Below are 16,286 nucleotides of genomic sequence, written 5' to 3' on the forward strand. Positions count from 1 at the left end.
AGTCATGTTTACTTCCGCAAACACTGAGGACGCTTGCTACGTGTGCCGTCATCGCGTCCTCGAGTGCGCATGCGGGACACTTCGGTTGGACGCATTCAGTTCACACAGTAGATCACATACAAGTCGCATATACTTGGAAGTGTGAACGGACAAGCAAAAAAATCCGATTTCACAAAAAAATCGGAATTGAGCATTAAGGCCTGCAGTGTGAACGTAGCCTTTGTCACTTATGCTTATTGAGTTTGTAGAACTGTAGTGCACAATGAGCCAAACTGTGCCGAATTACCTTGTTCTTTTTTTGAGGAACAACTGAGTCTCCTGGAAATGGGTGTTGCTTGGGGGATAGTATGTCCCTTTGTCAATTTAAAAACCTACGGCTAAATCTACATAATATGCTTTTTGTCTTGATTTATTTAAAATGTTTCATGATATGGGATTGTATTTAATTTTAATACTATAAACAAAACAAAAAAACAAATGTAGGACAAAGTAGTTCCAGTTACTAAAACTGTTTTATTTGCAGAGGGGTTAATTAAATTAGCTACAAAGTTAGGATGATTGCTCAAATTATGAGCCAAAAACAGTGAAAGTTGGACATAGTTAATGCTTATTTCTCTTAAAGAAAAGAAAATATTAATATATTATCATAAATATTTCTTCACTAAATGTTTAAGTTCATAAAACAGTAGTGATGCCACACTATTATTAAGATTAAAGTCATCATTAGAGTTTTGCAGCAATGTCTTTTATGACTGAGCCAGTTTATGCTCTCCTAGGCATTTACAGCATTTATGGCTTCAGTGCTGAGAGAGCGCAGGGGAGATTGATACACCATGAAAAATCTAAGTGGGTAAATCACATAATTCTGGACGAACCCAGAATTTTAACAGTAAAAGAAAAAATATATATTTTAGCCTTTTCACCTGATCCCCGCCACCGAATTGCCTATAGATTATTATAACATTGAATAAAGTATAATGACTTGGTCATTGGCGCTGCTAATTATAAGAAACCTCCAATGCTACTCAGGCTGAATTCACACACGAGAGTGTGAAAGACAACAGGCTAGAAACCCTGCTATTTATGGAAAAATGCAACACTCAGAGGACCACTTCGCATGTCAAAACTCTGTCATGTGGGCAGACGTTCACTTATGCAGAGCGACCCGTATCCGCAGGGCAGAAGACTGTAAGAATAGCTTTCTGTTGATAAACACTGTCGCTCTTCAACCAGTCGGTTCAAACAGAGTTACACTGAGGATCTTACGCCATTACTTCAAATGCTTCAAATGCTCGTTTTCATTCATTTTCATCCTTTGATTCATTAATAAAGGTAATGCTCTCACTTTCAAAGGCAGGTAACTATTATACATTTGAACAGTTTTTAGTTTTATGGTGTAAAATATTTTTTTCAGGGAGTTAAAATTATTTTTATTCAGTTTTTGTTTTACTAACGTACATTTAAGACGTTTAAGACTCTATATCAATATATATATATATATATATATATATATTATACAATATATTAAGTATAATAGTGATAAACTATATAAATTAAATCTTAAAGGTTATTTTGCAATGTTTTGATACCAACAAGATGCCCTGAAGTCCCAGACTCCTGTACTTAGACATCATCTGTTGAACTTTGCGTGACGATCAGTAACCGCTGCAAACTCCACTGACAGTAGTGGCTGTAAGAAGCAGCAGAATAAGTTGTCATTAGATTTACTGAACATAGCACAGCTTAAACTAAAATAAATCATGGTCAGCGAAGCCTGCTGAAGCATGCTTTCATAATTTGGCATGAAAAGCATAATCGCAAGTCTCTGAAATTTCACATGTCAGATCCACTCTTGCATCACCAACATTCTGCTAAAATTCTGCACTATGTTTATTGAAAAAATGCAGAGGTGGGGAACAGACTCTGGCCTTACTAAGATAAACATATGGTATATATATAATAGCTATTTGCTTGCTGTGTACTTGTTCAGAGAATTAAAAGTTATGGGTGTACGTGCCATGCACAGAGATTTTGTTTTCCCTTATGTGGGTCACAGCCCAAGGTGCCTCTCTCATCTGCTGTCTGTCAAGTCTTAGGTAAAATCATTAATCCAGGGAGTCTTTAGCTGACCTTCAAACCAGAATCCTCCAGGCCAACAGACACGCTAATTAAAGGTTCACCCTGAATTTTCACTTAGTAATTTAGTTCCCAATATGTCTGATTCAAGTGTGGTCTTGATGTGCTGACATAAAACCCAGAGAGATGCTGAAGAGTGCCCAAATATATCTCTGCTATACGGTTTCAAGTTTCTCCAACCGTCAAATTAATACGACATTAGGTTCTTTTTTCTCCTTTACCAAAATACTAGTCTTAAAGCTGAATTCTTTTTTTGTTTAAAATATTTAAAATATGCATACTGTTTTCATCAGGTTTTATTAAATTACAACCGCAAGCTAATAATTTTGATGCATATGCATGTATTGGAAAGAAAATTATAAACAGTTTTTAATTTATTCTTGTTTATACCTCATTACTCTGATACAAATAGAAACCACTTCAACCAGCTCTTGCCTAATTAATAACAGTGTAAATTAATGTAATTATAAATCTTGCTGTTTTATAAAGGCCTTAGAAGCTAGCTAGGGAACATTAGTGAACAAAGAGCACCATGAAAACCATACAACAGAGTAGAAAGGTAAGGGTGATGGACAAAAAAGTGAGAGGTTAAAAGCAGATTAGGTTGTGAAAGATGTTCCTTTAAGCTTTGGACCTCTGATAGAGCAATGTTCTAATCCTCAAACAGAAAGAGCACAGCATCCACCTAGACAGATTGTCTAACAAGGTTATCATTAATCAGAGACGGGGACTGGTACGTTTCAAGGAGCTGCAAAGCTCCATAATTCTGGTTGAAAATCTTTGAAATGGACGATTATTTGGCATGCACTCCACAGATTTGGCCATTATGGAAACGTAACAAGAAAACGTCTTTATTTAAAGAAAGTAATGATGAAAAAATGCCATTCAATATGTTCTTTGCAAAGATCCACTACTGGGTAAACTTAAGGGTACAACTGTTCAATTACGTGTGAAAATAAATTAAATAAAATTCAGTTTATTTATATACCGCCGATTCACAACACATGTCCTCTCAAGGCACTTTACAGTTCACCAGATCATACAGTCAAATTGATTCAAAGTTTTCTATCTAAGGAAAACCAATTGTTTGCATTGACTAATTGACTCAAATGAAATTCCTCACACTAAGCATGCTTGTAGTGACAGTGGAGAGGAAAAACTCCCTTTTAACAGGAAGAAACCTCCAGCAGAACAAGGCTTAGTATGAGCGGCCATCTGCTGAGGCCGACTGGGGTTCAAGGAGACAGAAGCAGATATACAAAAAGCAACTGTAAAAGGCGGCACCATCCAGGAAACATACTGATGAGCTCCGAGCCAGCTCCACTGTCAGAGGATGAAGAGAGGACATCCAGCCAGTCACAGAGAAACAGGACTACACTGAAAAACAGGCAGATCTGAGAAACATCAGAAAGAGCATAACGTTAGAGATTGAACTAACCGATTCTGCAGAGTGGGAGAATAGAGATAGAGTGCAGCTGCATGATGTAAAAATGGGGTCGCTATGTCCTCCAGAAGTCTAAGCCTATAGCACAATAACTATAGAGATAGCTCAGGATATAGCAATATTCACAGCAGAAGATGGGGAAAATGTTTCATTTTGACATTTGTCAAGCAGCTAGAGCCACAATCTATGGTACATAAAATCCTTTTACTGTAGCTGAAATTAAAGGTTTTAAAAAATATTGATATGTACATTTAAATTCACAAAACTTCATACTTCTTATTTCTCTTAAAGGCTAATTGAAAACTCACAAATGTATCTGGATCTGACACTTGAAACTCAGATGAACCACATTGAAGTCTGTTGATATGAAAAGTTGTAACAAAGTTGGATGCAAGGCTCTCTATATCTGAAACGGAAAGGATGCATTTTTTTTTTTTTATCGTAGTGCACAGATAGAAAGTGTTATAGTGGGGCAGTGGAAGCTCAGGATAAGGCCATGTCACAAGCTACACTAAAAGGATTTCCTGCCACATTCCTAGGGCTTACCTAAACTTTGAAGTCAGCCGTAACAGTTTGATGTAGCTCATAAAATAGGACGCCATGCAAACAGTGCCATCAGAAAGCAATCTGGTTTGTTCACGCCAAGAATGTTGCACTACTTCTTCTACCATCTGTGCAGTGCACTTCCAAATTATATTTTCATTATGCAGGATGTCAGAGTATGTTAGTGTCTCTTAAATTATCAATGTGCAGTTCCTAGAAAATATTACTTGCAGCTATGAAATAATATCTCCAGCAAGTCCAGTTGGGATTGGACTCCTACAACAATGTAGGCAGTAAATCTGCATGTAGATCTAGTGACTTGCACATTTTTTTTATTTGTTTCTTGCTGCGTTCTAAACTGGGCTAATTTATTTTTCATTTGTTTGTGCATAAACTTAAAAAAAATGTGAATAAAAAAAAAAAAAAATAACCGAAATAAATGAGCTTAGTAAGCCTGATTAGTTAATAGCTAAATATTTCTCTCTGATCCAGGCATCATCAGTTAAACTATATTTTGACCCCTCTTCTAGCTGCTTATAAGTCGTATGGAAGCCCTGAGAGGCAAGTAGAAAAAAACTATTCCAGACTAAAATGTTTTAAAGTATTTTTATTCTATCTGGGCATGAAATGCAGGTGGATGTTTTTTGGGGGGGGATAAAAATATAGAGGCATTTATGTATGTTAATCCAACCCTTTGCTCTAGGCTCAATGGGTAAAACTGCTGGCCTTCACTAAAGCTCTGTGGTTCAAATAAATTGTCAATTTAAAAAAAATAAATAAATAAAAATAAATAAATATATAAAAAAGTAAAAAGGTAATAAAAACAGCAAAATCATAAAGAATAAAATAATGGACCTTTTGCTAAACTATGTTGCTTTGTATCCGTGGTTATTAGCAGTAAACCATATATGATGGAGGGCTGATTTATTTCCTGAGGTGCCAGCCATTTCACACACTGAAGACATGTATGCAATTATTGTAGATAATCACAGTACAGAGATATCAAGATGAGATTTTTCAATAAGTGACTATTATATATCCATGCTCTTTGGACCCAAAGTGCTTTAGTCTTTTAGATATATATTAATAGTGTGAGGTAAGCTACACAAGCCCAAAAAAATGAAACAAACCTCTATACTGGGTTTCCGAACAGGAATACAGAACTGTATACTAGCTATAGTTTTGGAAAAAAGATTATTCCCTGTTTATGTTTCTTAAATGGTTAGCCAGACTCTTCTAACTAGTACTTTGAATGTTGACACAGAGATGCATGAAAACAGAAGGGGCTTCTTCATTGCTTGTGTAGCAGAGTGTTATTCAAAGTCTTTAGTAGTCATTCCTGTCTTGACGACAGCATCTCAAAATCTACTTCCTTTGAAAAAGGAAATCTGAGCTTAATTAAATGGTGCCAGGCCTAAAACACACAAATTATAAAAACAGCTGAAGTACCACTCAGTCACATTCTAAAAGACTGGAAAAATTAACATTACAACCAAGAGATGTCACTGCACCACTGTATAGGTACCATATTACTCAATGAAGATCAACATGACTTATGTTGAAGCAGATGATATATTCATTTAACAGATACTTTATATCTGCTTCTTTTTTCTAATATTAAAAGCCATGTTTTGTGATCTGAGATAATCTCCTTAGCTTGTTATACTCTATTTTGTGCTAACCTTTTCATCGCATGTGGAGTAAGATTTGAAGATTTATTACTGCATAACAAATGTGCCCCAGTTTATCATGTCAACCACGTGGAGTTTGATAACCTAGCTGCTAAAAATATTTAAAAAGCGAACTATAATTGCAGCAACTTCTAGAGATAAACAAGTATAATATTGAATCATAATTTTTTTTGTCAACAACATGAAGCTATTAGGAGTTTTTTTTCTACTTTTTTTTCAGTGCAAATGAAGAATACCTTGACTGTTGCAGAAGTTCTTTGTATAGCATCTTTAAGTGCAATCTTTGATTTTAGGTACAATGATAAATGCTTTGCAATCAGCCCCATTAGGCATGCTCAACTCTACCTATCCTGTTGCGAAGTAATTTTATTAATGACAGGCAACATCCGCTTCCCCTGTCGGATATTGCACTGATTTAGAGTTGGAAGTGAATAGTCTCAAGTCTCTGGGTTGGGTGGGAGCCAAGATCAGTGCCAGAAAGTCTGAGGTCAGGGCCAGGCCTCATACAAGACAAATTATCACCCACATTTTTTACTTTCCATTGTACCCTGACCTTGTCACAGTTCTTTGTGATCCCATCAGTCAACTTTTATGGCCCAATTAAAATGTCATTTTAAATTATTCCTCTATCAGTGGAATTGGAAAGCATTGAATAATGAACACATTCCTTATCATTGTTAGTTTTACTCCTGTTAAAACTTAATGTTGATTATTTTTTAATCATAAAATGTAACATACAAAATTATGTTTGATATGAAATGCACTTAAGTTGTCCCGTTGATTACCAACTGAAGTTGATTACCAACTGAACAAATATACCTAATTTCCTATGCAGAGAACAATTAGTCAGTATAGTGATGATAGTAGTCTGCCTGCACTACATAAACAAGCTACAATATATATAATTATGTGATGTCTTTTTGATGCCTCTAACCACTGATGAAGCCGACCAGGCTGTTTTCATTTGTCATCAAACTCTGTGATGCCTCCAAAGGGAGCTATCCTTGTGGGCTTAAATTGGGCAAGGACAGCAGAGATTAAAGATAGCCTATAATGAGGTTTCTCCCTCTGGAATCAATGTGTAGCTTTGTCCCAGGGGCCTGTGAAGGTTGAGTTTAAAGCACCTCACTACCAGGTTGTAGCCTAAATACACATCCCATCTATCACCTTGTGATCAAAAGGTGGCGTTTATTTGTAAACCAAGACTTTCCCGTACCATTCAGTACACTATTGTGGTCTAAATAAGTCTAGAAAATCCAGGAATATGTATTTGTCATGCTGTGTGACTTGGTGGAATAATGCAGAACTGCCTTCAGCATTGCTCTGCAAAATCAGCTTGCTTCTGTGGAATCAGATGAGTTTATGTCTAGGGGAGATATCATGGAATATGATGATCAACTAAAGCAGACCTAACGTTGTGTGTTGGTCCTATCATCTGTTAACTGATATGAATTTTAGAAGTCAAGGATGGCTTTATCCTGCCTATATTAGCCCAGAGTAGAAAGGTGCAAATTCAGTGCCCTTCATCTGTTCTGCAAGATTTACTTTAAAGCTGAACTTAATGCTGTAATTCTAGAGACCCTTTGTAAAAGTCAATTGTGCCCATGGTTAATGTAGTGGTTTTCAAAAAGGTTATTAAGTCTAAACTTTGGTTACTGCGAATGAAGGTACAGTATTTAATGTAGATTCATTTTTTTTAAGATTTCATTGACTACTCTAGGTGGTGGAAAACTGAATAAATCTGCCAATATGCTTCAACTGGATTTTCTTTGCCAGAAGAAATAATTATCTTATTTAAATTTTCTGTATTTTGTGTTTTCTGCAGTTTGTCTGCTTTGAAGCCCGGCAGCTGTGTGGGGCATCGAGTCTGGATCCTGCTGGCCATGACTCACCTCACCTTGGACTTCTCTGTCTGCAGCCCCCTCACTCAGGGTCTGGGGTTCAAGCTGATGCCTAAATTTGTTTCTCGCTCCCGGCCTCGCTTGCAGCCTCTCTGGGAAATGCCAAACAAGCTTCACTGGAGAACAGCGAGTCCGCTTGCACGCCGGCTCCTCCACCCCATTCCTCCTCCTCAAGACAACAGGGCAGGGATGGGGCTGAAATCCAAAGGTCAAACGCATCGGAAGTTAGCGCATAAAGGACAAGCTGCATGTAAGGAATGCTGGTTGAGATACTCTCAAACGGAGCCAAGTGACCCTTTGGCTGGGAAAGTGGAAGCTCCAGTGATGTTATCAAAAGGGAGTTTATTGAAGAGAGCCAGGAGGCAACTCAAGTGGGACAGCTATGACAAGTCTCAGGAGGGCCGGACTACTACGGTGCCTAGTTTCATTGACTGGGGACCCACAGGGACAGATAGCATAGATGATGATGGCAAAGCAGAATTCAATGCAACGCTGTCCACTAGGGCCTCAACTACCACAGTGGCAACAACCACTAGCACTACTTCAAGGCTCTCCTTAAGGACGTTACCTGTGGTGACTTCAACAGAGTCCAAGAGCACCACCAAGTCCTCCATCAGCAAAACAGAGACTGCCAAACCACCAAAGCCAATTGGGGACCCTCCAGGTAAGAAAAATACTAAAAAACACACAAAGAGCATAGAGTAAATTCCTCAGTGTAGAATATGAAACTATGAACATCTTTTCTAATGTAACATTGACTGATTAGTAGGGACCCATTCACTTTTCTAACTGCTTAGAACATATCACAACTTGTTGGTTTCTGCTTATCAGCTTAATCATTGAGAACTGACAAGTCTTTATTTTTGTAAAAAGTTCCTGAGCATATATTAGCATGTACTCTTCCAGTAGCTTCATTATTACTTTTACCCTTTTGCTGTGGTGTTAAATTATACACAGTTTGTCTATCTGTGCATGGATTGTTGAGAAAAAGTCTATTATCAAGGATATTTTTGTCTCAGTCTCACTCAGTTATTGTACAGAACTGTAAAGGGGGCCCACATAAGAAAATATACATGACCATTGGATTGTATCGGAATCCTTAATATTTGCTGCAGCTTAGTACTTTTGTTCACTATTTCTATTGTAACAAATTATGATTTTGATTTTCTATTCAAGTGGTTCCCAAATTTGTGGTCAAGGCCTTAAATGGAAAATACAAATATAAGACTTATGGCCACTGCATTGGTAGCACCCCATTATCAGAAAGGTATCCCTTTAATATCACAGTCCCTTTGTGGGTAATCCTGCAATTCCTATTATAAATCAATTGAAATCAACACCTCATTTGATAGTGGTGGCAAAATATGAACATAACTGGTGATGAATGGGAAGTATAGGAATGATAGTAAGGCTGGCAAGAGAAGGCAAGTTGATTTGTATAGCACAATTCTGTTCAAGGATGATTCAAAGTGCTGTACATGAATTAAACAACAAAATAGAAGGAAAAAAAAGCTAAATGAAAGCAAATTAAGATATTAATACAACAAATGCAGTTAGTAAAACAAATAAAACAGTTGGACCACAACCTTAAACTAATGTTATCTCAGTTAACAGTTTGACCTCAACAGTCAAAGGCAACTCTAAACAAATGGGTTTTTAACTTTGGCTGAGAAGAACTTAGACTTTCAGCCCCTTTCCAGTCTTCTGGGAGTTTGTTCCAGAACAGTGGAGCATAGGAACTCAATGCTGCTTCTCCATGTTTGGTTCTAGTTCTGGGTGTACAGAGTAGACTGGAAGGTTTGGGAGGTTGATACACTGACAACAAACCTGTTAGGTATTGAGGTGCTGATCCATTCAGCCATTTATAGACTAACAGAAGGATTTTAAAGTCTATTCTCTGACCAACAGGAAGCCAATGTAAGGATTTAAGAACCAGGCTGATGTTCTCTACTTTCTTCTTATGAGAACACAGGCAGCAGCGTTTTGGATCAGCTAAAGATGTCTGACAGCCTTTTTAGGCAAACCTCTGAAGACAATGTTGCATTAGTCAATTCAACTAAAGATAAATGCATGAATGAGTTTTTTTTTTTTATATCCTGCTTGACACAAAGATTCATGATATCAGTCATATCAGCCACAGTATGTGGTTTCTAGCTGTAGTAATATGTGGTTTCTAGCTATAGTAGCTGAAGCTGTGAACTAACTCTTGATCTCTCTTCCTTTGATCTGAAGATTATTACCTAAATTTTGTTTATATTCAGTTGTAGAACATTATGGTGCATCCACATATTGATCTGTTCTAAGCATCTAGCCAATGCTCTGATGGGTTCAGAGTCACCTGTTGGCATTGTGATGTAAAGCTGTGTATCGTCTGCATAGCAATGGTAACTCGTGTTGTCTGCTATGCTCCTTTTCTAAATTTGAACTTCAATTTTAAAATTTGTTAGAAGATTTTCCAGTTAGATCTAGACTGATAACAGCCCATATGAAAAGACACCAATTTTCTCGTCATATGCTGATGGCTTTATTGTCAATTAGTTTGAAGTCTAAGTTCCTTGTATCGCCTTTTTATGGATTAAACCAAAATTAATGCAGACTTATTTTTCTTGCAATAGAAAAGTAAAATGAGAATAAACAGACTGTGTAGATATCCAACAGAACCATCAGATTTCTTTGGGGGTAAATTTAGGTGATCAGACAAAATTTTTATATCTGTCCTTTTAAAAGTGAATAGAGGCTCTGTCTCCTCCATGTTTAGGCATGGCAAGGGTCTGTTCAGGGTTGAAATCAGTGTTTGTTGGCTCTTGATAAATGCAGCTTAAGAAAAAGAATGGAAAACATTGTACTTATGTTAGCTACAGTTGTGTTGTTATTGTACTCCTGCACAGCAATTTAAGGCACCAGTCTTCATCTGTATTATATTAAGTGTCAGAGACCAAATTTTGCAAATCACTACTTTATGAAGGGCTTCAATAAGAAAAGTCTTTTGCTGTCCATCTATGCTCTCTTTGCTTAATTTGTTTCCTCGCCTCTGAGTTGCCCTTCTTGTAAAAAAGGCCATTGTCAAGAGGTCCTCTTCTTACAGTGTGAGTAGCTACACCCACACTAAGATTGTGCCAGTGTCACCTACACACTGGTGTCAACATGACTCTATTGCCCACTCCTTAGAAGAAGGCCCTCCTTGCACTTACTGGGCAATTGTGATTTCCTAAACCCAAAAATAAAGTCAAAACAGGTTTTTATCATAATGCAAACTTTGCAGAACCTCATTGTTAAGAATTACTTTGCATCTAATTTGTTCTATATTGTAATTATTTAAAAAAATATTTAAAAGAATTGAAGATGCAAATTTTGAAAAGGCCAGGGATCCATTACTTTGCTCCTATTCCAGAGGTTGAACAGCTACTTTTGTTTTGGGATGGAAGTATTAGATTGTTGCTTTTGCGTGGGTGAAAAGGCATCAAAACATATTGACTGCAGGGCCTCTGCAGCTCCTTAGAGACAACTGAAAAAGACAAATATACCAATATCTTATGCAGAATTAAAAGTAATGCATTGAAAAAAAAAAAAGAAAAAAAAAAAAAAGCACAACAGCTCAGTAAAAAGGCAGGAGGGTAAATTTGGACTTTAGGAGTAGATACATTTCCTGTACTGTGAAAATAACCCGAAGATAATTTCTTAATATTTTCAACTGAATAAGGCATTTTTTAACAGAACATTGTAAAAGGAGATGTGAAATGTTCTTTTTTTTTTTTTAAATGGAACAGCTTTTGTAAAGTAAGAGATTATCACAATGAAGTGTTCTGTACTTCATAGGGATGGGGGTCACCAATGTTGCCCTGCAAAGATATGATCTAGTTCTTTTTCTGTGTGGGTTTCTGAAATGTAAACTGATATGTGAGAACTTGGGCATTGGCTCATGTTAGCAGCAGTTCTAAAGGAGATGCACACTCATCTGCACACTCCTGTTTGGTATTCATCTATTATGTGCCTTAATGATTTTGATTTATTTATAAAAGCTTAAATCATTTTGTCAATTCAGCCTTCACAGTGAGATCTGCATTCGCCTTGCTGGTGCTACGTGGTTTCTAATTTCATTTAGCACTGTATGCCATCTAACATGGGGAGTGGCGGCCGAGTGGTTAGGAAATAGAGCTTGGAATCCTGAGGCTTTGAGTTCGAGCCCCACTACCACAGACAGCCACTCTGGCTTTCTAAGCAAAACCCTTAACCCCTGATTGTTACCCGGGTGCCCCACCATGGCAGCCCACTGCTCCCCAAAGGGGATGGGTTAAATGCAGAGGTAAATTTCTCCAATGTGAAATCAAAAAAGTTCAATTATTATTATTAACTCGCATATATTAGAATTAGACATATTTTATCAGGCAAGAGTACCACCTTTCATTTGCTTTAAAAAATATTTTCTTTAGTGTTATCTCTTTTTCTAAAAAAAATACTAAAAGAAGCGAATAACAGCTTTAAAACATGTTTTAGAATAAAATATGTATGAGCCTGAGGAAAGAGAAGCAAACACATTTTAAAGGTTTATCTGAAAGCAGATTACAAACCGAATACTGTTATGAATATGTGTGCCTGTTGCATCCACTGTCCTTGACTATATTTAATGTCCACGCCTGTAATACTGCACATGGGCACATGTGACATTTATGGGCAATCCTCAACACACTATCTTCCCAGGCTGACGTTTGAGAATTAACGTTTCATTACATTTATGAGGTACATGACTTCCTCATAGATGTAATGATACAGAAGTTATGTTCAACATCTTATCACGTAAACTGGTCTAATTGAACATTTCCCATATGGTGCATTAAAAGACATGTCGTAAAAAGAGTCGCTGAACTGTAAAGGTGATTAATATTAATACTAAACAATTTTTTTTCGTATGTTAAGGTATTGAGGCTCAGATAAAAGTGATCAGGTAAGGAATTAGCAAAGAAATACATATTATGTTTTAAAACTTTGCCTGGAAGACAGCTTTAATGTTAAAGAAAAAAAATAAAAATAAAACAACTATTCCCAGACTGTGATTGAGCTGTGTATAATACATGCAAAATGGCTGTAGTTAATGGTCTTGTCGGCTCTGTTGTGATCTCTTGATTTTCCTCTGATTGGGAGGTTAGTGTGAGGCCACCTGTGAATCAAATGATGGCTTGATATTGTATCCAGAAGGAAATTAGTTAACACAGCTTCCAGAACGCTGACACAGAAAAAAAAGTTGTTTTTCTTTTTCCAAATGGATGCACATTATTGTTCCTGTAAGATTGCAGTTTCTCATCAGAGCAGTTTAAAAAATGAAAGACACTCCGCAGAGGACTTTGCCTTCACAACACATTAACCCTTGTTTGCTTCAAATTACCCCCGCAGCAATAAAATATAATTACCAAAGCAGCTTTGAATGGCTGATGAGTAAGTTGCTAAAGGAAAAGTCCTTCACATAACTTTGTTTGTCTCCTTTGACCTTTTGTCTTTTAAATTAGCTAATGTTTTTGGTTTGGGGTCTCCTATTTTAGTGAAATAATTAAAAACCTTAAAAAAAAAATGACATATAACAGAACTTAGAATAAATCTCTTAGTGTAAGTGAAAGAATGCATTTTTCTTCATAGGTTTAATTTGGATTCAGTAATGCACCATTTGTAGGTAAGTAAGAGGAGTTTTTGTAGAGACCTTCTGCTAAATAATTTTTCAACTTTTACCTACATGCCTGTAGAGCACTTTGTGACCTCCAACATGCTTTATAAATAGTTATTACTACTACTATTTACTTTATCATCTGTCTGTCTGTCTGTCTGTCTGTCTGTGTGTCTGTCTGTCTGTCTATCTATCTATGACTTATGGATAGACAAAGAGAGAGATTTGAGATACTGTATTTATTTGTCAGTCTTGTGTCATATAAGCTATGAAGGGTATAAACTAGTGTCTCTTCACATACTCATTGGAGGTTTTTGAATAATCTATGAAAACATCCAGCTTCTTTGAAATGGTTTGTTACATTTGGGCCTTTTATGAAGACTTGAAAAACTGATTGAATGCTCCTAAAATCTGCCCCAGAGCAGAAAAAAAAACTTTCATCATGTAATGTCCCCTGCCTCTGTGCAGTGAACAGTGATTGTGTTTTTAAAGAAGCACCCAGCATTTGAATATATTTGGAAAGGATTTTATTAATTCATTGGTTTGTGCAGTTGGTTTGCTTGCTATATCATAAGCCTTTCTGTGTATTCATTGCTTCAAAATATTGCTAACCTGCACTTAAGTCTTCAAGCAGATATTCATTTTTCTAAAACTGCCATGCTCCATGGGAGACAGGGATAGAAATCTTTATCCATCTAGCCTTCATATTGTCTGTTAAAGCCTGTTGTCTCCCCTCAATGGCTCTGTGAGTGAGGCTTCATGATGCTCTTTGACCATTTAAATCTGTGAGATTCCAACACTTGTAAAGCTTCATATATCTGACCTAAGAACATAAGAAAAAGCTTAGCTGTTTTTCTCTCATTACTAACACATCTCTATGGAAGGTCCTGTTGATCAGAAGACTGCCCAATAGTTTCACTCAATGCAATCGTTGAATTTACTGTATAAAACTAAAAAGGTGTGCAGTTCATTTCGAAATGATCCTAACTGAAATCAAAGAACTACTAATAACTAATAGATGACCTGCAGGATGTGACATTGAATATTACAGGTAGTAGGAGGAAGTTAAAAAAGCACCAGCTCAAAAGTACCATCAGACAAACTATGAGGCAGCAGCACAGTGTGAGTAGAATCAGCTTTATACATATATCTGCTCATTTCCATCTGAGTTTAACTTAAGGCTTATTTAAATACATAGAATGTATTGAATAATTAGAGAATAATTGCTTGGAAAAACCTTTACAAGGAGGTTGATTACATTGCATTGTATTACTGTCGCATAACTAAAGATTTGATTTTCTAATTTAGATTGCTCTATCAATCTAAGCTTACATCTACACAAACGTTTGCTCATCTTTGCTTAGTGTGGAGAGTCACTGCAGACATCAGTTGCATTTTCATTTTAATCACCCTTCATATTAACACTAATAACATCATCACTGTGCAGACACCTTTTAACTCTTTGTGTTTTTACAATGTATAGAAGCTGTACTACGTTAAGGCGAACAGAATTAAAAAGCTTCTGAAAAATAAATTAAAATATTGGCTTTTAACATTTCTTTATCATATGTAAAAGTTGTTTGCCTATGTGTTCAGATTTGTTCATCTTTGTTGATATTTGACCTGATGCCTGCTAATCACATAGCCAGCTGGTTGTTAGCTGCATCCCACCTCTAGTTTTTTAAGGTTTTCCTTTTTTTTTCCATGCCTCCCACTCCGTTTGTTTTACAGAATACATGCTGTTACAGTTGGTGTTATGCAAGTTTTATTTTAAAACTAACAGCTGCATAAATTTGATATGACTGCCTCTTTTTTCACTGTTGGATGTGGGCTATGAGTTTTCACACCAAAAATGCAGTTTGTTGCACTTAAATTTCCCATAAAAGCTTTGCTTCTAAAAATATTTAAACAACTGCTATTTACACCCTGTGTCGCAAATGACGACAATAGATGCATGCATCTGTCCATTAAATAGCCTGCATTCAAAAAGCTCCCCATGACTCATCAAACACTGCGGTTCTCATGGGTCATTAAAAAGCAAACTGCGTGAACAAATTATTGATATCTTTAAACTGTCTGTAGAAGGTCAGAAATGAGTCAAAATTACATTGGGGCAAAGAAAATGACAGCAGTAAATGGGTATTTTACATATTGCAGATCTTGACCTTTTCTCTTTTAAAGTAAAAAGTCCACATTGTGTCCCTACCAGGTTTTTATTATATTTGAGAAATACATTCAGAGTGCTCTCTGTAATATTTGCAGACTTCCTAAAATGCAAAAAAAAGGATTTTAATCTAAAAAAAAAATAAAATCATAAGGAGTTTGTTGACATGAATTAATCTAATAATTTTTTAGAACTCCGGCTCCTGCAGACGACATAGAGCTGAGCAATGCTGATGATGATAGAATGGGCAGATTTATGAGAATGGAAAGGTTTTGCCCCAGAGGACTGAACACTGGTGGTGAACTGGAAGATGAAGGACGAACGGAGCTGGTTTGAATGGGAGGGAGACCAGGGGGGAAGTGGGTGGAGGCTGTTGGCAGCCGGTTTAAAGGCAGACACACTTAACCAAGCTACTTCTAAAGGAGAGTCTTGGATGCTCAGCAGCTGATGAAGATTGGCAGATTGGCAGAGGGAGAGAAATAGTCCTACATTATGATGGCAATATAACAGACTAAAAAGTACCAGAGCTACTGATACACCAAATCATTTCAATAAAATGTATATAAGTAAGGTTCATCATGGCTGTTCAGTGAAACAGTGGATAGCACTTCTGCTTTGCAGCAAGAAGGTTTTGGGTTTGCTTCCCGGCCCGGGATCTTTCTGCATGGAGTGTGCATGTTCTCCCTGACCATACGTGAGTTCTGTAAAATCTAAATCTAGATAAGTAATTTTTTTTCTTAAAATAAGTGAAAAT

At 36.7% G+C, this 16,286-nt stretch overlaps 1 protein-coding gene across 1 annotated transcript in view; it reads left to right on the forward strand.

Moving 5' to 3' along the window:
* ajap1 (adherens junctions associated protein 1) overlaps positions 1-16,286 on the forward strand; it is a 73,407-nt gene that overhangs the window by 28,750 nt on the left and 28,371 nt on the right. Inside the window, exon 2 of the mRNA XM_015380194.1 lies at positions 7,640-8,379. Within this exon, the coding sequence (XP_015235680.1) occupies positions 7,640-8,379 (740 nt within the window). The remainder of the gene's footprint in view (positions 1-7,639; positions 8,380-16,286) is intronic.

Source organism: Cyprinodon variegatus, unplaced genomic scaffold (assembly GCF_000732505.1).
Source record: "Cyprinodon variegatus isolate N-32 unplaced genomic scaffold, C_variegatus-1.0 Scaffold209, whole genome shotgun sequence".
Classification (NCBI taxonomy): domain Eukaryota; kingdom Metazoa; phylum Chordata; class Actinopteri; order Cyprinodontiformes; family Cyprinodontidae; genus Cyprinodon; species Cyprinodon variegatus.